Consider the following 23,993-nt stretch of genomic DNA (forward strand, 5'->3'; position numbering starts at 1 on the left):
TCATATATATCCTTCAGCAAAAGAACTGGGAGAACAGTCAGTGCTCCTGTGTGTTTGCATTTTCAATAACACACGTGAAACAAGCTGTGCCCTGCCAGTTTGGAACAAGCTCTATCCTGCCTTGATGTACCTATGCTGCGTCTCTTCTACTGGTGTGTGTGAAGAGGGTGGGCAGGAAGGGGGAGAAATAACATTCATAGGGAAGAAAAAGGAGTGGGGTCAGGGGAAGAAGATAAGAGGAAGATAAATGGAGGGAAGGAAATTAATTGGTGGGCAGAAATAAGACACTGTCCAAAAAAAAAGAAAGAATTTAGATAGGGAGGGAAAAGGCAATTGAGATAAAAAAGCTCAAAAGACACAGGTGAAGAAGCAGGCAGGCATAAGGAAAGAGATAAAAAAGGAAAAAAAATAATGTAAAATGCATAGAATATAAAGACAAAATTAGATTAACCATCTCACCAAAAAGGAGCTGACAAGAGTAACATGGGGAAAATCAGATTGGTAAGATGGCAGAAACAAACCTAAAAGGAAACACGGAAGGCAGTAACATAAGCTGCATTTAACAGTGTTCATGGGACAGGCCTTCCAACAATTATTTGTTATGCTGTTGCCCTGTGGTCACTGATAGTGGTGACGTCTGGTTTCAGATCAGGTCTCTCAGCACCAAGGACAAGTTACAAGGAGAAAAGGACACAGCTGTGACTGCCAATCCAGTCTCCTGAGTGGCAGAAGGATTCCATAGAAAAGTCTGTGGTAAAGCAGAGAACTGAACCTCAGTTTACTGCCTCCTTTAAGTCAAGACAGTCTTCTGCCTTTCCTTCTCTGCCACGTTTGATGGATGAATCCCTGCTCTGCTACTGCCATTCACCTCCAGTCAGGACACTAGCCCAACCAACATCTAGGAATAATGGACAAGAGTATGGTAAACAATTCAGTATGCTGCCAGCAGAGAATACAGTCCCCCTTTCTCCAATAATGACTCCAGATTGTTTTGCTGCCTTCCTGCAAGGTTAGGACTACCAGCCAATCTGGGAACATACACCCAAGTCATAAAATGAATTATGGCTAACTAGTGCAACTCAAAATAAGGAAAAAAGGAGTAGATAATTTTTAGAATTATTTCCCATTCACACAAGCATCAAAAATGATAGATGGTATCACTGGAGAACTGCAGCACCAGTGGAACACTGTTCTATCACAGTGTTTACCATGGGTGTCTTTACCTCATCCATTAAAGCTCTTAAACACTGCTCTGAATCACAAGGTATCTCCGAGGGCCCGTGGTGTAGGCAATTTCTGTGTATGATATCCTGCAACAGTCCTCTAGGGCTGCTAAACCACCCGCTCATGCTGTAGGCACACACTCAAACACACAAGTGATCTCACTGTTTTTTGCAGCACTATTTATGGCAATAACAAACGATTCATCTGAGTGGGGGATTATTGTCAGTTAGGCCAAAAAAAAAAAAAATAGCCAGGAGCATCTTCTTCCACCTGAATCAAGAAAAGGTTTGGAGCTGAATTCACACCCTGCTCTGGGTCCCACTTGTGTGCCTGTGTGCTTGGAAAGCAGGCACTGCTAGTGCCCCTGAGTGATTCAGAACATCCATGTGGGAACGAGCAGGCAAAATCAGTCAGAGTCTGTCGTCCTTTGTGGCCCTTCTTACATCAATAGTGTAGAAATGTAAAGGGCACAAATGCTGCAGGTAAATATGACTGGTGTATTATTATTTTTTATGTCAGACAGGTCGTGTCCTTGCTTAACCATAACTTTCCTAACTGAATCATTTCTGGTTCCTTTAAAACATGGGCTAATAATGATGAATCAAAGGTAGAGATGATCCTAATTTAAAGAGGCACAGTACAAGACCGTGGTATAATCAAGGAAACTACTGTTATCTAGAGACACAGAACAGTTGCAATTAATTCTGCATTCCTCACTTTAGCCCAAAGACATACTAATAGCATTCCCCTTAGCCACCTTGCATGGTGCCATTCAGCACATCAGAAACAATGAATACGCACATCAACTGAAGAGTAAGGGTAATTTCCTGTGGTTGTTTTACAAGCAAGAGATTAAACTGTGACTACCCCACAGAGTTTAAACAATGGCTTGTAATAAAACTGATGCCATAACATGTAATCAGAAGTTTGACATGCCTAATGCAGCATTCATATGTAAACTGTCTGCAGTAGAAACAGCCCAGCCCTCTAATTTCAGTCTTTGTTCCAAAACGAAACCTTGGGCCAGGTAACTGTGAACACGTGCTGAGGTCCCTGTCAAAGGATGGAGACAAAATTTCTCCATGGAATTAATGCAGACCTCAGACTGCCTCTGTGCAGGCAGAAGCTCTCTGGAGCCCATGAGAAGACGGGCTCTGTTTGAGCCTGTTAGTAAGCACATAATTGCCACGCATGACTGCATGGGGAAATTTTCAAGTTTATCTCAGTTACCCTTCCATTCCTCCCTTAACTAAACCACTCTACACAGTTCCTGTATGATACCAGAGACATTTACCACATCATTTGATGTCTTCCTAATGTTAGAAATATCCCATAGACATCCATCCACAGATTTTCTAAATGAAAGCAGTCACACAGAATTTGTCCATGCATTTTAACCCATCTTAATGGGTTAAAAACCCCGGGTGGTCACAGCTCAGATCTCAGTAAGCTCTCCGGGAAGCACAGACAGGACACACAGACAGGAGCTGGGGCTCCAGCATTGGCAGTGAATTGCCAGGCTGATGTGTGAGGGTGCAAGGACCACAAGGGTGGGGACAGGGACAGGGATGGGCAGGATGACACAGCCTGGGGCTGAGAGGCAGATGGGGGAAGCTAGAGCAGAGCTGTGAGGGAAGCCAAGGGCGGGAACTGGCATGTCAGGAGCATTGCAGGACAAGGCGGAGGCTAGAGGCTGAGGGAAAAGAGGACAGTGTGGTAGGAGCTGCAGGCCAGTGGGCAGAGCTGCCAGGGAGAAAGGAGCAGCAGGCAGCATGGGCCGGCGCAGCTGTGAGGCAGCTGGGCAGGAAGGGCTAACTGCCCCCCCAGAGCCAAGTCAGCATCCCCACGCTCAGCAGGCAGGCAGCTAGCAGCCACAGGCATCTGTCTGAGCTCATCTGAGGGCAGGAGCAGGGCCCCTGTGTATGCATCCACTTGAGTACGATGTCTATTAGCATTCACCCAAGCCATTTTAAAACATCCCAGTTATTGAGAGTCTCTCTGATAAGCACTGACGAGTCCAGGCGCTGCACCACTACCATCACCGCAGCATAGCAATCAGAAAGTGAGGCTTTCAAAGACCAGAATAAAAAACTAAGTTCAGAAGCTTATAAATTATTTGTATCTTTGACTCAAGGCTGCAAGCTTTGTTCAAGCCTGAAAGATATTAAGCAACTGAGCAACTGCTTGAGAATCACCATTCATTTAAAAAGAAAAAAAAAAGGCAACAAAACCCTACCACATTCAGTACTCAACAATAACTCCCTCGGAGTTTAATCTGCACAGGCTTACTACAGATCACTGAATACCAAAAAGAGATCGGTACCTGCTTTGTAAGTCGTTTAGGTGCAATTCGCCTACATAATGGGTGGCTGATGAGACAGTGATGATCCTAGCGTTGTTACTGTGCGTTCCTGATTGCTTCAGCATATCCAACAGGAGGTTAGTCAACAAGAAGTGTCCCAAGTAGTTCAAGCCGAAGTGCTCCTCAAATCCATCCTCCGTCTTCCTTTCAGGGACCAGCATCACCCCAGCTGGAGGAAAAAGTAGAGGTAAAACTTGTTGATTTATTTCAGAGGAGCAGCAAGCTAGATGGAGCACGATCTCCTGCTGCAGAGTGTAATCACAGCATTTAGAGCAATGAGTGACTGGTGATGGTATGTGAAGTGTAGGCACCGAATGATTTCTGACAAGAAAAATGTCAAAACCCCCATTTCAGTTCCTTTATCCTAGTAATATCTAGATTGACTTTCTCCCTCCCTCCCTGCAGGACTGAGGGTAAATGAGTTCATTTGTGAAAAGTGTTTTGAAGACATTAAAAGCTAAATTAACCCACTGCTGTCATGCCAGAATGCAATATTGCAGATCCACAAAAATAATTAATCCATCTGCAAGAGGGAGAATTTGGTGATCCCAAGAACCCTCCATTCCCTCCCACCAAAGAGCTCAGAGCAGTGGAGACAAGACCAGGAGAAGCAGCAGATCTGCTCTCCCAGACACCTTTCTCCTGAGTCCTGGTTGGAGTTTAAAGATCTGCTGAGTCTGCATTTGAAGTCTGTAACTTCTATCTCACTGGTGTGGGTAAGAAAAGATGTAGTAAAGTTACCCAATAAATCTTAATTACTGTGCTTACAAGCAGCTGCATATTGAAATTATGTTTTCAATGCTTATTTTGGCAATATTTTTGCATAAATATCTACAAACCACAATTTTCAAACACAGTGTCTAAAATAAGTAAGTATCCACATCCCTAATGTGCAATGTTGATTTCAGCATCTTGCAGAAAATTCTGAGCTCGTGCATAAATTATATCATGTACTGAGGCTGTGTGGGGGATAACTATCCTGCTCAATTATAGCATAGATTTGAATACTATAAATTCTTCTTATTTTATTAAAATTTAATTACTGTACAAGTGGACATGACCTTCGTAATTTAAAGGCAGATGGACATGGTTCCTGGAAAATAGTGTTGTAGGATGCTTGTCTTCTCTCTAAAATACATGAATATGATACAGCAGAAAGGCCACCTCTGCTCACAGACATAAGAGAGCGTCAGCTTAATCCTTGCGCTACTTCACCTGCCCATTATGTAACCTTTATCATCCCATTTCTTGATGTCAGCCTGGTGATGGCACTTTAAATGAGCATTTTAAATTGTACATGCTAAGCCTCTACACCATTCCTTTGGGGGTCCTGCCACCCAACAGTCCTGCTTTGTTGCTGCTGCTTGGACAAAAGGGGAGATATTTTCAAGATCTTTTCAGTATGGCAAACACCCATAGCAATTCACCTATAGCTTCCTACTGCTTAATGGAGAAACTGGAGAAGGAGCATGAGGGGAAGAAACTTGAGAAGATCTTCTGGTTGAGAAATCAAAAGGTTTGGGTGTAACACAGCAACTTAAGACTGTACATAAACGATGCTGACTGATGGTACAACAAAAGAAACGCAATGCAAATTACATGATAAGGCTCTACAAAAGCTCTGATTAGCATCTCCCTCTGTCAATATAGCCACTTTCCCAGAACTCTCCGAATGACAGAAAAACCCAACTAGCAGATGTGGTTTCTCTGCGTGTCAAATCTCAACTTCACCTATGGGAAGACACAAATTAGAGGGCATCTGGTGAGGTGTCACACTGTATTCTCCTTCTTCAGCAGCACTTAGTCTGATGGATGGGGCAAATTCTCATAGAGTTGAAAACAGAGTTCTATTTCTTTTCTAAACTGCATATAATCACACTTGGAACCATGGCTGGGACTGAAACCTGGTGTGAAGGTTATGGACAGATGCAAACGTGAGACAAGCCCAGTTGTGACTTTTTCTTGTTTTCTGGGAAGAAGGAAAATGTGGGAACGGCAACAAACCTCAAGTTCCCAGACCAAGTCTCGGCTTGCTACAGTACAAGTTTTAACAAAGACAGAACTCAGCATGAGCTGTTGGAGGGCAGATGGGAATATTGCTGCATCTCAGAGCACCAGGGCTGATACAAGGAAAAGATCTGCATATATCTGAGGCCCATCCTGCCCTCCAAAGCTCTGACATTTGGAAAAGGCAGAAGGAAACAGTTTGCCAGAGGTCTGTTTGCAGCAACACTGGTAAAATACAAGTCCAAGAAAAGGCAGCCAACATAAAACAGCCTTGGCACAACAAGGCTGCACTGAACCCCAAATGCTGCTTCTGCATCTGCTGGGGCTGCTGCAGGGCTCACTGTAGGACCCCTCCATGCGCAGACACATTTCTGTTGGCTGAGTCAGACAGAGGGATGGAGGAATTTGTCCTCAGAGAAGTGTGTTAGACAGCTGCTACAGCCATTCAGCTTTGCATCACAACCAGCAGGCAAACACAGCAAGGCTGTCATTGCTCACATTAGCCCCGAGGATGCCTGTGCCACAGCAACTGCCCCCCTGACCTCCAGAGAGGCACAGGATTTCAAGAACACATAGAGGCTTTGCCCTCCACCCCAATTAGTCTCCACCATCTGCGCTGCGCATCCTGGAAGAAAAAACAGACCTGAGCTCAGGTCAGGAGACAGAAAAAATTTTCACTCATGCAATGCACAACTGTTAAGATACACACTTCCCAAAATTATTTTGCTCCTTCTTCAGAAGCGCCCTCTGAGAAGAAATTGTGGTCAAGTGTTTGAGCAGTCACAATCACCTCTGCTTGCATTTGATGCTACTACAATTTCCTTTTTGTCTTCAATAGCTGGTCAAATAATAACAAGCCTGAACACCTTTGAAAGACTTTTTTTTCCTTTTTTTAAAGGCTCTCATCTTTGAGGTGGTTCATAGTAAGGCTGTCAAAAAAATCTTGCCCTGCAGTCTGAGGGCAGTTTCTCTTATTTGAGGAGAAGCCATTTTAATTCACTGAAAGTGAGCATACAAAGGAATACCCAACAGGCAACTGAACCTGGATGCTTCCCTGACAAAAGGGAAAACCTTGGAAGTGTAGCAGCAAGCTCTCTTTTTTAAATTATTAACTACCTAACATTCAGTAGATACTAAAATTGGCATGCTATTGATTTTCTCTTGTCCAGAAACATCATCAGCTTTACTTAAGGGCCCCAAATGGTAACTCAAAGAATGAAAACTGCTTCTATTTTTAATTCTTTGGATTAATCCAGTACTATCTGAAACATTAGCAAATCCCTTATCTCTTCATTGCAAACTAAGAACAATTCTTCCAGTATGGAATCCATACAACTCAGTATCTTTCCGATTTTAATTATCAATAGTCAGCCTCATCATTTTTTTGGAGTGCATGTGAAATTTGAAGTGGCAGCACACAAACCATTAATGTCAAACACCTCACTTCTGATACAAGCATCTTATACTTTTTTCCCCCTGATTTAGCTGGATTGTCTCCAGAAGATGGTATGGCATTAGAAAATGAATTAATAAGTAAGCTGAACATGAACTCTTACTTTGTAATTCATTAGCTGTTACTGAAATATTCCAGCAAAAGACTGACAGCATGTGCACAGAAAACTGCCTAAATGACACATGGATGTATGCTTTTGCAGGAGTAGAAATAAAATAGAATAAGGAAAATATTTTTCTGCATAACTATGCTGAACAGCTGCTCTTCTTATAGATATAATAATACACTCCAATGTACTGCAGTTCTGCATTTATTGTATATGGTCAAATTATACATATTTTTAATTAGCTTTAATGAATAAAAAAAATTCTATCATTTTCTGCTTCTATGACTAGGCAAAAGTTGTATTTTTCACTCAAAGAATGAATATACCTCAAGGGAACTGTCTTTGTAAACAGGCATTTATAGCTATTTTCTATTAAAGTTTCTAATGAAACTCTTGGTTTCTGATCCATCAATTAATCAAGCCTTGTGTGATTTTAAGAGCAAAATGGATCTGATAGCACACACAACATAACCAAAAAGTTTATGATAGTTGTAAATATTACAGGCCAGGCATACCACATTTTTATTGAATTATACAGGAGAATTTTTACTATGCCTGCTCATACTGCAGACGATGACAAACATTGCTGTAACTCCTGTACCTCCCACTGCAAAGACATCCTTCATCTCCATTACAAAATATGTTTTAAGAGCTGTAAAAATACAAATATTTCACTCATCTGAACATATTTACAGTGAGCTACTTGGAGGTTTTTAAAGTCAGTTCTCTCAAACTCACTACAAAAGAAAGACTTAGAATCTCTTTTTCACATGCAGAACAAAATGTCTTCCTTCCCAGCCAGGCTCACAGAAGAGGATGTGAGGGCAGATCCCGTTCACACAAGTCCTTTTATCCCCAGACACCCAAAGGCTGGGCAGATAATGCAAATGGTCAGCCACGTAACACCTTCACAGAAGGAGGTGAACCTAAATAATCACATTCACCCAATTTTTCCTATTTACAGGGAAGAGATACATCCTGTATCAAAAATATTCCCCAGGGCAAAAATTAACTGAGACAGTACTTCCAGTAAAAGCACAAAGCCTTTCCTCTATACAGGCTTTGTATTGGTTTAGCCAATGCATTTAGCAGCATTTTCCATCCCATGAGTGCAGTCACACAAGGCAACCCACCTCACTCAACTGAATGTCAAAACCACTCTATTCTTCACACCCATACACCAAAACAGCTATGGGTGTACCTACATATAAAATAGTATAGCCCACTTCTCTCCTGAACAGATGAACCCTGCAAGTTTCCTGGCTGGGCTGCCTATCCCAGATTGCTTGTTCCCCCTTATTCATCTGGGCTATGCGATCCTAGAATACACCTGCCTTGTGGGTCTCTCCTGGCTAGTGAGCAACGAGAAGGGGTAATGCCTTATTGGAAGAATTGCCCCCAGAATTGCTTTCTGGAGACACAACGGTACCCACATGATTGTTTTTTACAGGTACACCTCATCTGGGCTGCAGAGCAGTGAATTTAGAGCACTGCTGCGACACACTGCTTGCTAAGCCACATCCCTAACCCATAGTCCAGTGCTAAAGGTATGTCATATGCCTATTGGTATCCCATAAAAGTGTTCCAAGTCTAGACAGCACCAAACACAAAGCCAGATTAACAGTATATAAAAGCTGAAAAGGTAAAAATCCCAACAGTTTAGAAGAAAACCACAAAAATACAGATGAAGCTTGGTACAGCTCTCCAATGGTACGGTCCTACTTCTTGTCTCCTCAGAGAGAGCTCAGACTCTTGCTCTTCCTAGTATCTTTTGAGCTCTTTATAAGTATATATGCAATTTTCTAAAGCAAAATCGGAAAAAAGTGAAGCAAAGCAAGAATTTTTACCCCAGGGCATAACAATGACATGTAGATGACACACATATTTCACACCAATGCACTTGACCCTTGAGGAGGTGCAAAGACACCTGCTGTCAGCCTGTCTGGCATCAGTGCCGGGACAATGTCCTGTGCATGGAACTTTCCTTGAGGGTATTAGGCACTGTGAAAACAGGTTTGATAAAGAGAAGGGACCGAGATTGGGTCTGCAGAGGAGATGATTTCAGTTTCCAGAGCATTCAGTCTTTCCTGTCTCATCCCAAGACATCTCCTCCACAGGAATCTGACTGAGCCTCTGCTCCAGCACAGAACAAGTTCCCTCCCACTAGCTCTCACCTTCTGCTCCCTTGCAAGAGGCTCTACACTACCCATTGCCTTTTCTGCACAGTGGCTTCCTGACAGCTTCCCCAACTCCCTGTGCCGGGAAGATGAAAGCCCTGACCAACCAAGGACAGTGTTCAGCTTCCCAGCCAAAGTTCTGGGCTGTGCTCCCCTCCTCCCTTACCCCCACAATCCGGTGATCTGATGCTGATCTTATCAAGGAACTGCATGTGTTTGGGAAGGAGGGGAGAGGTTCAGCCCCAGATACACATATCAGCTTCATCTGCCTCTCTGCTTCCCTGCAAACAGTAAGTTCCTTGTCTCTAAGTTTCTTACTCAGCCACTCTAGCACCTTTGTGTCTCAACCACAAGATCACTCTGCACCCTGCAGGCATCTGCCTGTCAAACGCCTGGCTCACTCTCCTCTCACTTCTGAGGTTGGTTTCCTTATGGAACCATCATCCCTGGCTCTGAGGCTCCTACCAGCTTCTCCATCCTCCCTTCAGTTTCAACCAGTTGTGACTAAGTTACAAATTTCTTTCTACAGGTTATGTGGAAGTCGGTGACCAAGCAGAAGGAAAGTTCCAATCACATCCCCACCAGGAGGGGTAATTCTCATCTCTGTTAAACATCAGTAAACTTGCAAATAAGAGATCAGTCAAGAACTGCCTCACTGCAAAAGAATGTTCAATCAGTGCCCAACAGAGACTCCAGCCCCCAAAATAAGGACTCAATTCTTGAGCATTATGTGGTATCTAAGCATTTCCAAACTCTGATTGAGACATCTCCTACAGTTCAGACACACCTAATGCCTCTCTTCATCCTCACTACCCATCCCAGCTCTGCTCCGATACTTACTTTCTTATTAATTTTCTGATATTTAATAACATATGCTACATTCATAGTTTAATTCTGTTTAAAAGACTTTCAATCAGCAAACTCAAATGTTTTGCAATCAAGGTTTCCGCCATCCTAATGGTTCCCAACTAAGAGTCCTGTTCACCATCCCTCCAATCAACTCTTCACAGTCTACTTTTCATAGGACAGAAACTTTTCACAGGGATCATGGAGGACTGAAGCAACAAGTCTGGACTGTGGAGAAACTGGAGGAGCCTGAAGTGAGATGCAGTGCCCATCTCCACCCCAGTTCAGAGGCAGCCACAAGGAGCAGCTGGGACATTGGTGCCCAGTCCCAGTGCTGGTGCATTTACCTGCACACAGTACCTCCCACCATGACTCAGGGTTGTGATTCCAGCAGAAAGAACTGCTCAGTCTCGATTTGGGACATGCCTGGTATAGGAATATCTTCAGCAAGTAAAGCATAACAGGTGGTTTACAAACTGCAGTGCTTAACAGGCTTCTGACTTTACCTATCATAGGAATAACTACCTGAAGGGAAGTTCTAGCCAGGTGGGGGTTGGTCTCTTCTCTCAGGCACTCAGCAATAGGACAAGGGGGCACGGGCTTAAGCTCCGCCAGGGGAAATTTAAGTTGGATATCAGGAGAAAATTCTTTACAGAGAGAGTAATCAGGCATTGGAAGGGGCTGCCCAGAGAGGTGGTGGATTCACCATCCCTGGAGATTTTTAAACGCAGATTGGACGTGGCACTGAGTGCCATGATCTAGTAAATGGACTGGATTTGGACCAAGGGTTGGACTCGATGATCTCGGAGGTCTTTTCCAACCCAATCGATTCTATGATTCTATGATTCTATGATTCTATGATTCTAATATTCCATGGGTGGCAAAGGTGTAGCCACCACTGACAAAAAGGCAGCATCTTGCCTGCATTCATTTTCAAACTGTGATAATACCAGAGCCTTTATGAAAGAAATTGCTGTCATTTTTGACATTAACAAAATCCTAAGATTTTGTCTTATCATTGCCAGAAACATGTAAACTGTTTTATCTGGCATTACAAGGAGAAATAAATCAGCGTCAGGCAAATACTTGGCATGGAAGCTCTTAGCCCAAACATTAAAAGTTTGGCTAAGTAATGAGGAACTGAAAATTAAGTAATATCTACTGCTAGTGCTCCCAGACCCACCTATAATGCCCACAGGGAAGAAGTGGACTGTATTAACTGTGTCAAAAAAGATAAAGTAATGCGTCTTTCCAGCAAAGGCAAGCTCTTAGTTTCTCAGCAGATTAAAGAAAAGAAAAAGAAAAAAAGGAGACAATCCATATTCAAGGACTGTGAGAACAACAACCAGATCTTGGTAGGTTCAGAACATCACTGAACAGGCTGTAATACCTCCTTAAGAACAGATCCACTTTCTGAATCAATGTCATGCTGCTATATGGTGAACACAGAAGGCTCAGGCTAGTTCCTTGGAAAATGTGTCAGTTAAAAAAAGAAAATACAATCCATAACAGAGGTTTGATTTTACACTAAAATATATCAGAGCATTCATAATTGGGTCTAGTTAAAAAAACCCCAACCCTTTGTTTCCTAAAAATATGCTCAGCAACTATTTGGTTATTTAAGCTGGCACAATGATGAGTTATCCCATTCACAATCCTAAAATAAGACAGTCAGTCACAGCTTTCTAATTTAATAGGATGTTCTCTTAGAAGTAAAATATTTTGGTTTGCAATTTCACTTCTGCCTTTCAGAAAAGCCAATGGCAAGTGTTCCACACACTTAAGTAGAACCAGTTGGGTTTCCTAATCCATCAATAGCTGAAATTTGTATCTGTCTTCAACTGATAAAACATTCACATTCAGGATATAAAAGCAAATGGGTCAAGAACCTGCAGCTTGTGGAGCCTGAGATATTTCCCTTTTCAAAAAGTGTTTGATATCACAGACATAGAAAAAGCTTTGGAAATATTCAGAAAGACAAAGACAGTTTCAAACAAAATTCAGGATTTTCTTGAATGAAATCCTTACTGTTTGCAAGCCAGAAGTAGTCTAAAGTTGCTCTTCTAACTTATTAGTTCTTCTAATAAACAATAAACCTTTTATAAGAAATCTGATATCTTTATATAGGATTGTAGTGGGTTTCTGTGGCTGGGTTTTGGTAATGAGGGGGGCTACAGGGGTGGCTTTCTGTTAGAAGCTGCTAGAAGCTTCCCCTGTCCAGTGCAGCCAATGCCAGCCGGCTCCAGGATGGACTTCCTGCCGCTGGCCAAGGCTGAGCCAATCAAGAGTGATAGTAACACCTCCATGATAACATATTTAAGAACAGAAGCCATTGCACAGAAAGAATTCCAGCCAGGGAAGAGCAGAGTGAGAACATGTGAACAACAATGTAGACATCAAGGTCAGTGCAGAATGAGGGGCAGGAGGTGCTCCAGACTCCAGAGCTGAGGCCCCTGCAGCCCGTGGTGCAGACCATGGTGGAGCAGCTGTGCCCCTGCAGCCCATGGAGGACCATCGGGGTGCAGAGACCCACCTGCAGCCCATGGAGGAGCCCATGCTGGAGCAGGTGGACGCATGAAGGAGGATGCGATCCCGTGGGAAGCCCAAGATGGAGTGGGGTCCTGCCAGAGACCTGCAGCCTGTGGAGAGGGAGGCCCACGCCGGAGCAGGTTTTTCCTGGGCAGGACTTGTGGCCCCTGTGGGGGACCCACATTGGTACAGCTCATTCGTGAAGGACTGCACCCCATGGAGGAGTGACCCACAGCACAGCAGTTTGGGAAGAACTGCTGCCCAAGGGATGGACTTACAGAGGAGAGGTCCATCAAGGACTTGTCTCCCATGGGAGGGACCCCATGGGAGCAGGGAAAGGACTCCTCTCCCTGAGCAGCGGCAGAAACAACAACTGACCACAACCCCCATTCCCCGTGCCCCTGCACCGCTGCGGTGGAGGAGGGAGAACATGGAAGAAAGGAGGGGTGGGGAGAAGGTGTTTTTAAGATTATTTTACCTCTCACTCTTTGGCTCTTATCCTGTTAGTAATAAATTTAAGTAATATCCCTACTTCAAGTCTGTTTTGCCCATGAAGGCAATCAGTAACTGACCTCTCCCAGCTCTTACCTCATGAATCCTTTAGCTTTTTTTTTTTCTCTCCTCTGTCCAGTTGCAGAGGGAGAATGAGAGTGGCTTAGTGGGTACCTGGCATCCAGCCAGGGTTAACCCACTACAAGGACACATATCATTCTGGCAGATAACAATGTTATTCAAATACAGTAAAATCTCTGGCTGATGACTGCTGATAAAAGTCCAGGCACTGGGTAAATGCTGGTATTGCACAACCCTCAGCTGATCTGAACAAGCCAGATACTGTCAGCAGTATCATGATGCTCTGACACATGTGCCCAGTAAGTTACTTGCAGTACCCAAGGCACCTAATACCTGTGAAGAGCAGAGTGTGATCAGCCAGCATCCCCATCTCTCTTATAAAGATGACCTCTTCTGAAAAATCTGAGAAAATGACACATCATAGACTGAACTTCTTAAAAAATATCACTCTGAGTTTCTTCTCGTTTTAGAACATGTTAATGCTGCATGTTAGTGTCCTTATGAATCTTCTAGTTTTTCCCTTCATCCATGGAAGATCCATTTTAAGCCAATCTTTTCACCAGCTCAAATTACCTTTTCTAGCTTGAACCGTCCCCCAAAGGCCCAGCTCTCCCATGATGTCTAGTACTTATCATCCATTATATACAGGTAAAGGGCCACTTGCTCTTCTGCTCATCCTCTCTTTCTCCCTGTCCCTCTATACCTTTTCCATCACAGCTTTGCTTAAGTGTTACTTTAATTTGTCTCTGAGGAAGGATAAAGATGAAACATGATGTTGTAAGTAAGACACTGGAAGAAGATTAATGAGATACCATATCCTGAGTTCACCACAGCCTTCCTGTGTGGCTGGAGGAGAAGCATTAATTTTGATGAAATCCAAGTTTCAATAGAGTCAACTGCAACTCTCCTCGCTAACTTTCCCTCAAGGCCTTCCCCAGTGAATTTCCACATCTCTGAGGTTTCTCTCATCTTCATCGTAACAGTCAGTGCAGGCTACAGCTGCTACAGAGAAGGGAGCTGACCCTTACCTAATCCAGTGGGACAGGACCTTTTCATATATCCCACTGGGATAATTTCAAGCAATTTAACTATTATTAAATCCATCTCATCAATAAGACCTGTGCGTAGGTAAGTCTCTATAAAATTGTTTGCGTCTGATATATGCCCTTATTCCTAGCCCTCAAATCTCGCACTTCTACTGAAGATCTGATCCTGCAAATACTCAAACACAAGAATAGTTTAATATATGATCAACCATGACAGCATCCATGGGACTATTCAGAGGGCTCCCGGCAAAGGATTATGGCTGACCTGCACATGGCTGAACTGTGTGCAGGTAATGCAAAAAATATATATATATTTCACATAGTTATTGAAACAGCTATTATTGTGCCCTAAGAACTAAAGAGGGAAGCTTATAGAAACTTATTGATTCTATCAAAAGACTGATAATTTCTCAGATGATCCACAAAGTACAAAATATAACTGTCTAAAATAGCCAGCAGTTCAGAAATACCGATTTTAAATTGGCTTAGATAGGCTTAAACATAAAATATTTTAACTGTAATCTGTCTGCAATAGGTTAATAATAGCCTGAAATCTTTAAGTTGATATTTCATTGTTAATGAGTTTAGACAGTGCATGTTTGGTATCCATAGGTATTCTGGTATCACTAAATATGTAGTGATTTTGGTGTTAGCTCTCTTGGTCTTAAGATAATTAATTATTGTAAACAGTGTATAAGCAAAAACATAAACTATAAGGTGCTGAGAAACATTTCTAGCACACAGAGAAAATGACTGGCTTCAAGTTAGGAAAAAACCTCTCTGGCATGAACAGTAATTATTGCTCATGGAATTTTACAAACTGTTTTACTATCTGTCCCTTTTGCAACCACAAGAGGAGAGCAGACTTTCTAATGCATTTTAACAGCAATGTCATTTTTATGAATGTATTAAATAATTACACTAGGGTACATGCTGTAATTTGCTGAATGCTTTTCAGCTGTAAAAAGACACAGTTCTTTTCAAAAACAGAATTAAAAAATAGCACCCAATTGCTAATTAGTGGACTAGAAGACATATTCTTCTGACCTTCTGTCAGATTAAGCTTTCTGAACTGCTTGTGTTGCATCCAATTCAACCATTTAGCTTACTTCTTGTTTTCTACAGAAAATGGATTTGTTTTCTGTGTCATAGTATTTTTCTCTTTTTAGTGCTAGCACATTATATTAAAAAAAAATAAGTTTATGTAATACTCTATCTGCATTTTTAATGTGTTTTGTTTATTTTAAAAACCAAGAGCTGAGCATGCACATTACTGATGCAGAAAGCATAGCAATGGAAAAACAGGCCCTTATTTGTCATCTGAAATAATGTGTGCATTCAACCAAATTTTTCCTTTTAAATTAGAAATTACAAAGTTAAATGTATATGCTAAAATAAGCTCTAACAAAAAGAGGAGGTGACTCTAGTGCACTAATTTCCATTAAGTAGAATACCTAAATCTTCTTGAAATTTTTGTGGGACTTGAGTGTTTAGTTCTGGGAGAATACTCTGAAACTCAGAATTTTAGTATTAATTTAATTTCCAACTATATCCTTGAGTTCAACAAGGGATGGAGAGCAAGTAATGGAGACACATTCCTTAAAAAAAAAGGAAAACTGCTGAGTTTCATAACAATCTTATGTCAGACATTGATTATTTATATAGTACAGTAATTCACGCCAAATCACTTGTCTTTAATAATATTTCAATGTTAATGTCATAGTTTGCATTACGGTAAAATGTAGGAACTTTCATAATTCATCTTCAAATGTTTGGCTTTTTGACAGGTTCACACAAGCCCATAACAAATATCATACACCTTCACATACATACAGGATATGTATTCATGGAGATAATACGAGGAACGATCACTAACATATTAACATCATTATACTGATCAATATAAAAGATTTAGATTTAAAGGAATTAAATTATTCTAATATATTGCGAAAAAAACGCAATGTAACAGTTCTTAGCTTTTTTACACTAAATATAACAAAAGGGTACAGTCCTTAATAGTAAAATGCTTTGTTTCATGAAGACAGAGAGGAAAATTTTTATTAGTTTGACGATGGTCTGATTCAGAAGTAGTGAGATTCACACAAAGTCTGATTTTCAAAACATAATGGAGACTCTGCATTACCCCAACAGATTTTAGGTCAGATTCTTAAAGGCATATGGCTGCCTACAAATGCATTGTGTAGCTGTCTGGCCCACAAGCTCTTCCCCATATGCTAAAATTAAAAATAACTCTTCATATCAAGAATGCTAGAGCTTTGAGATCAGTAATAAATAAAAAAGTACAAGGTGACACTAAGAATCCTACTATTCTAAATGCATACACTGAAACATAAGAAAATCAACCACGGCATTATGAGATGTCTTGAAAGACATCTGACAGTCATGCAAAATGACTTCCCCAGATAACACAGTTTTCTGACCATGTACGCTTTCACTGACAACATACCCAACGACTCATTCCCATGAGACATTTCAATATTGCAATGTTGAGGTTTTGAGTGAGTAGTGCTTCCAGCTCTGCTGTCCACGATGGACTGAATCATCCTCCTTAGTGCATTGCGTTACAGTAGAAAAAATGACAAAAAAAAAAAAAGGAAAGAGGAAGGGAAAGGGAAAAGGAAAACCCAACCAGATAGCCCCAATGTCAGCATTTGTCTTGGTCGTGCTTAACACTGGTGGTTTTTGCATCAGGCCATTTCTCCTCCATTAGGTATGTTTATATTCCTCTTTTGTACCAAGAAAACATTCGGGCTTTCATTGTGAAACTAGTAACAAAATTAAATGCTACAGATTAATTACAAAAGCAAATAAAAAGGACCATTAAAAAAAAAGAAAGTATGCAGGAAAGACCTTTCAGAAGTGGGTTGGTGACTTGCCAGGTAATGGTTGGAGACTAACCTAATTATATGGGATTCTTTACAGCAGCTTTAGGCGTGCTTACTTCTGTGATTCTGTTAAAGATTCAGCGAACAGCAGATTTGGACCATTCATTTCATTGTAGCTTCTAAGAGGATTTTCTCAAACAGATTTCTCTTGCCAACTGTATTTGGTAATCAAGAGTAAGTGAAATCAAATGCCCTTCTTGGAAGTCATGAAAACACAGACTGAATCAGGCAAACTTTAGTCTCAAACTTCTTTCTTAAAAGAAGCTTTGGGCTTACACTCTTTGGTCTCATAGCACATTAGGCCCATTAGGAGACCTATTTTCATATAACTTTGTTTCTTGAATAAGAAGACATATTTAACTGCAATTTGCTTCCATCCCACTTCAGCAGCAGCTAGGACAGAGCAAAAGCCTTTCTTCTAGAGGGCTTCCCAGTTGCTTCAGTCTCATCATTTCTCCCCCAAATGACTTCAAAGCCCCTGCTGACAGTTCTGGCTTTGCTCATGCTGAAAACTAGTGGAGGGTAGGGGATGCCTGATGGGAACATAGATCTCAAAACCCATTTTTCCACAAAATGCTGTTTTTTCAAATAGTAAAATTAGTCACGTAAATCTGGAAAGATTTCGTAACCAGGCCTAAATGTCCACTACCTCTAATTACTGCACAATTAAAATAATAATAGTAGGCCTTTTTGACTAATCAAATAAAAATGAACACTTAGTTGAACATTTCATGAACGTTTCATATCAATCAGCAAATAAAAAACACTTGAATTTTTATTGCAATATTTACTTGTGTTACTAAGAGTTCTTTAAGGCACCAACGAATGTAACAAACCCATTCATTTACAGCATGTTTGTTCTCTGAGATGTCTTAGTAAAATATATGCAAATGATTAGGAAAACAAGAACAGCAGCATGTAACAGCAGAAAAATTCTAAAAGAAGCCTAAATTTTTGCTGGCGGGTTTTTCCCCTAGTCAAATAGACAGGTGAAAATTCCCCTTTAGGAAAGTGCATGCAGAGCATGCATGGTTTCTGGAGGAAAATTATTGTATGGGCTGGTTTCCAAAAATATTGGGGCTATAAAACAAAATTAGATGGCAAGTATGTGAGTAATAAAAGTTAAAATCCCTAAGAGTAATGAGATTCATTTGATAATTGTATGAATGCAAGATAAATATTGTCCTTTTAATTTGTGCTCTGACCACTGAGGATACAGCTTTATGGACAACTTTCCAGTAGCACTTTGATCTATGCAGTGACTTCTCTGAGACTGCTGAATAATTTAATAGGTTATATTTCCGATGCATTAAAACCCCAACCCAGCTCATCAGACAGCCACAGTAAACAAGTGTTCATACAGAAAAAATATAAGGGGAGAGAAAGTAAATAAAGGTGAAAGAATCACAGAATATGCCAAGTTGGAAGGGACCCACAAGGATAATTGAGCCCAACTCCTGGCCCTGCACAGGAACATCCCCAAGAATCACACCGCATGCCTGAGAGCATTGTCCAAATGCTTCTTGAACTCTGTCAGGTTTGATGCTGTGACCACTTCCTTGAGGATCCTGTTCCAGAACCCAACCACCCTCTGGGTGAAGAATCTCTTTCTAATATCCAACGTAAACCTCCTCTGACACAACTTCAGGCCATTCCCTCAGGTCCTGTCACTGGTCACCATAAAGATCAGTGCCTGCAGCTCTTCTTCCCCTCACAAGGAAGTTACAGACTGCAGTGAGGTCTCCCTCAGTCTCCTCCAGGCTGAACAGACCAAGTGCCCTCAGCCGCTCCTCACATGGTTTCCCCCCAAGGCCCTTCACCATCTTTGTTGCCCTCCTTTGGACACTCCCCAATAGCTTAATATCTTTCTTACATTGTGGTGTCCAAAACTGCACACAATATTCAAGGTGAGGCCGCCTCAGTGCAGAGCAGAGCGGGACAATCCCGTCCCTCAACTGGCTGGTGATGCTTTGCCTGATGACCCCTAGGACATGGTTGGCCCTCCTGACTGCCAGGGCACTGTTGACTCATATTCAACTTGCCATCGGCCAGGATCCCCAGATCCCTTTCCACAGCATTGCTTTCCAGCATCTCATTCCCCAGTCTGTACATACATCCAGGGTCGCCCCATCCCAGGTGCAGAATCGGACACTTTTCCTTGTTGAACTTCATATGGTTGGTTTTTACCCAGTCCTCCAATTGGCATAAAGTACAGCTTCCCTTTCCTTTTTTACTTTTATTCCAGATTCTTGGATTCTTGTGTAGTTGCATGATTTTTAGTGCTCGAGAGCTAAAAAAGCACAGCAAAGGAACCAGACTTGCAATAACATCATGAGCAGCTGTGACACTGAAGTGTTCAGTCTGCTCATTTGACTCTCTCTGCAAAAAACACAATTTAACTCCTAAGAAGACATCCCTGCTACTGCAATCCTATTGTAACCTGCTGCATGTTTCAGATAACCTATCTGAAACGTGAAGTGATAGATGAGAGCTCCATTTGTGACATCTTCCCCTGCAGATATGTGAATTGAAAAAAAACCAGAACTCACCATTATTCACCAGGACATGGAGTGGACAATTCTTTGCTCTAAACTGCTGCACAAATTGCCGTATAGACTTCATGGAAGCCAAATCACAGTATAAAAACTCCACTGGGAGAGAAGAAGAGATGAACAAAAACAGAGTTAAGTCAGTTACAATGATATAAAAACACACTTATATACATCAACAAGGACTCCTGTGATAATGTCACCAGTATAGTAAAGGTTTTAAAAATAAACCAGGTTTTTCAAAATCATAGATGAAGCTGGTCTCAGAAGGTTTCTTCTTTCTCCATTCTCCACTCATTTCTGTCTTTAAGCTGTTGATTCTTCACAGAGCAAATATGGGGAATTTTGCATCCAGGAGGTGAAGAGGGTGTCAAATGGAGCAAATATGTCCCAGTCCTACAGTTTTTTCTACTGCTACCACTTAGGGAGAGGGGCTATACCTCTGCAGCACTGAGATGATCACGACATGGCAGCTGGAAATTAAATAGGGAGAGAAGGCATGTCAGACACCACAGTGTTTCCTTGTGTTTATGATACCAATATGCTGCCCTTTGTTTTTTCACAGATTATCTTCTGAGTATATATGTTAGGAATAGTTTAAAAACAAAAGTTTATTAGGCTCGTAGAAAAGATGAGCAACAGGGTGCCCATATGGTGAATCAACTGATCACTGATAGCAAACACAAGGATTATAAGAATTGCTCCTGTGAGCATCCAGGGACAGTTGGTGTCTGGGTCACTTGGGAGCAACAGCCAGTCACGTAAATGCTATTTAAGCAATGACAGCGTGATTTAAGAGGAACATACCTCACATGGATACCGTGGGCAGCACCCTGCTTATGCTGCTGGTGTTGGTCAAGGGGCAGGGTGCTGGTAATCTGACTACACCAATGATCTTGCTCAAGAGGCAGGGTGTCAGTGTCTCAAAATATATTTGATACCAATACGTTTTTATTTCCAAGAAAACATGTCTCTAACAAGCATCCTTTTGTCCAAAGCGTTTGTCAATCATTGACCTTCCCTAGAAGGTTATAAAATTAATTAAATAAAATAAAAAAAGATTACTTAAATTCCCCAGTAACTTTAAACCCATCAGGTCTGAAAATTGTCCTCCTGTTGCAGTTGGGCAGCTTTCAACCCCTGACTCTCACAGCACTGCCTCAGCAGTTGCCTTGCCTTACATAACCATCCATGACTTCAAAACCACTTACGGGTTTTGAAGTCAAAACAAGCAGCCCCCCCCCCCCAACAGCAGCAGCTATCCCCACACAAACAATCCAAATTCTTTAGAAACTCTGCAAAGGGGAAAAAGGAAGAAAATTATGACCTTGCTCAACTATTTTAACCATTAAGAAAGTACATATTGCATGACTGGCTTTTGGTTTGTTTCAGCTAACTGTGTTTGAAGCAAGAAAATGTGAGCCTCTAGCGCAGACATTCATCTCTCCAATGGTTTGCTACATGTCTCTGTGGGAACGCAAGTCAGCTACTTGTTGTCAGCTCCACCCTGGCGGGACCCAGTACATTAGGACTCTGAGGTGGACTTGCTTGAACCTCTTCCAGAAAGTGAATTTTCTAAGGAAGACCAAAACTTGAGAAAGTCAGACAGTACTGAGTGATCTGCAGTGACTAAGTCCAGCAGACAGAAAGGCAAAGGCTTGCACAAAGCATAATACCCTTGCTCACTGTGTCCTTGCAGGGTGAGCTCTTACTGTCCTGTTTGATTTCAACAAACTCCCAGATTTCCCAAGCTGTGGAAACCTCTGTACAGATGCCCAGTCTCCAGGATGGTTTTGGCGACCACATCAAAGGACTGGGGTTCCAGAGCTTCTCTGTGTTTTCCCTGCTCCCCTCTGCCCTCCCTTCTCCTGCCCCGAGGCTGCTGCCCTTGCTCCAGGCCCTTCCTACAACATGGTTTCCCCCACCTCTTCTTATGAAAGAATCAGCCTTTAAAAGAAGAGGAAATTAAAGATATATAGTTCTTCAAAAATGTTAAAGAATGCCTTTCTGATATGAAGATCAAACTGTTGGGTAAATAGGCTCCAGTAAGAGACTTTTTCTCTTGCTCTTTTCCCTGGTTCAGGGATGTTGTCCAAACTGTTTCATCCTGTCCCTACCAAGGCTCTGAGCTATAATGCCTCTTTATAGCATGTCAGTACAATAAGAAATTAGAAAGGCCTACAGGCACAACAGCAAGATAAATGAAAAAAGACAATCACAACTCTTTATTTAATTCCTTTACAGAACAGTTCCTTCAGTTCCCTAACGTTATATATTTTGAACCTAGACAGTATTAGTCTTCTGAAACTGTCTTAGTGAATGTATATAAATTTCTCAGTGGCCTTGTCCATTAAAAACCAACCAAACAACAACACTTAGATTCCAGTTATGAGATAGTGTAAATACAGTTTTTCAAAGTGGCTCTGAAGTCATACCATTCCAACTGATCCATGAATAGAAATGGACAATTTATTGAGCTCTCTGCAGACCTTTAGGAGGGCTGCAATTTTGTTTAATTTCACTGATACCCTGCACCTGGAGATGGTAAGGAAACGCAAAAGTTATCAATTCCTGTAAAAGAAGACAGTTGCTCAGGCTATTCCTTTTGTGACCTGGCAGCTGTATAAAACCACTGTAATTGCTCAGATACACAAAACCGGGTCCTACTTGTTAGTAACTAGTGCAACAACGAGCGGAGTGAAGACCTAGGTGAAGCTTTATGCTTTACTTCTCAAGGCAGCTCATCAAGGAAAGAGATTAGGAAAAGCATGATCAGCTTCTTATGAGACAGCCATTCACACTGCCAATGGAGGAGTCACTTTTAATACAAAAATATTCATTTTGGTACAGGAGGCATTAGACTTTCATTAGCTGCAGTATTTTGTGTCATGGTGCAGGGTTCAAACACTTCTTCATCACCTATATGGACTCTGACAACATTATTGACTCCCCTGGATTTTACAAATGCCACTATATATGCAAGAAAAACAGGCCTCTGGGAACATTCACTAAGCTAAACTTTAATCCCTGCCCTTACCTGACCTTGAAATTGTCCTTTTCTGTATTGCCAACAACAGTGGTGGTTAGATAACCTGTGTGCCAAGGTGAGTGCTTTTCAGTCTGACCAGTGCAGTCCCATTCTTCCTGAGAATTAACTTTTGCTAAGCTGTCTGATCTTGCCTCCCTTAATTTTGCAGTTTTGTAGAGCAAATGCTGTCCTTCATTATGACTGTACAATGCTCAGATTAATGGCATACTAGGCCAAGGCTATCATTACTAAACTTATTTATTTGCTTATATGGGAAGTGTGCCATCATATTCACTATTTGTAAAGCACTTGCCATTAAAAGATCAGAACATGCTTTGGAAAGGAAAACAAACAAGCAAGTCAACCCCCAAACTTTTCTTTTTGCTCACAGGGCAGAAACACTAATGGCCAGACTCCTTGTTGGTGTTCATTCATGCATGGAGGCTCTCTGCCAGGGAGGCGGATTTACTGGTGCGAGCACTGCAGCAACTGAGGTGTTGATCCACCAGAGAAAGAGTGCCAAAATGTGTCTCCAAACTGTGTGCTGACTCAGAGGCAGGGCTTTCAATGGAAAATAAGGTTCTTCTTTGTCCACAGTGCAAATATCTGTTTGTTTGTTTTTAATCAATATACTGAAGAATTACAAAGTGAGAAGCTAAGGACAATGAAAAGTTTCCAGAAAAGTGCAGTGCTTGTTTCTGCACTGAACACCCTCCACTTGCTTGGTCATGGTAACTAAAATTAGAGGACCTGAAGCAGTGGCATCTGTTAGCTCTTCGAGAGCTTTCTGACACCATGAGCCCCACAAAAGATAGGAGAAGGCCCAGTGTTAGGAGAGCCCGACACAGCCCTTGAGCTCGCACTCCCCTGAGCTTCCCCTTGGGGTCAAATTCTCCATTTCTGTCTGCCTGCTTTCTTTTTAGCATCCAGAGTTCTCCTCTGCTTTCTATGCCAGCACAGTTGACTCTGGCTGCACGTTTCTTGTGTCTGTATCACAGAGCATAAAAAGTATGAAATGGGAGTTTCAGTCTACTACAGAAGGAAAATTCAGAAGCAAAAATAATGGACAGATATTGCAGTTAATGATCAGGGACTGCAACTTCTAAGATATTCACTGATCATCTGAACACAGGAAAATGCAATGTTTTGGCTTTCACAAAGACTACAGCACTTAGGTATGATTTAGA

At 41.7% G+C, this 23,993-nt stretch overlaps 1 protein-coding gene across 2 annotated transcripts in view; it reads right to left on the bottom strand.

Moving 5' to 3' along the window:
- Positions 1-23,993, bottom strand: part of DHRSX (dehydrogenase/reductase X-linked) — a 208,980-nt gene that overhangs the window by 43,233 nt on the left and 141,754 nt on the right. For both annotated transcript variants that reach the window (XM_027751289.2, XM_027751288.2), the window contains 2 exons: positions 19,779-19,880; positions 3,548-3,755 (listed from right to left, as the gene is read on the bottom strand). In XM_027751289.2, coding sequence (XP_027607090.2) covers positions 3,548-3,755; positions 19,779-19,880 — 310 coding nt within the window. The remainder of the gene's footprint in view (positions 1-3,547; positions 3,756-19,778; positions 19,881-23,993) is intronic.

This window comes from Pipra filicauda, unplaced genomic scaffold (assembly GCF_003945595.2).
Source record: "Pipra filicauda isolate LSUMZ 115617 unplaced genomic scaffold, ASM394559v2 scaffold68_size4259465_pilon, whole genome shotgun sequence".
NCBI lineage: Eukaryota > Metazoa > Chordata > Aves > Passeriformes > Pipridae > Pipra > Pipra filicauda.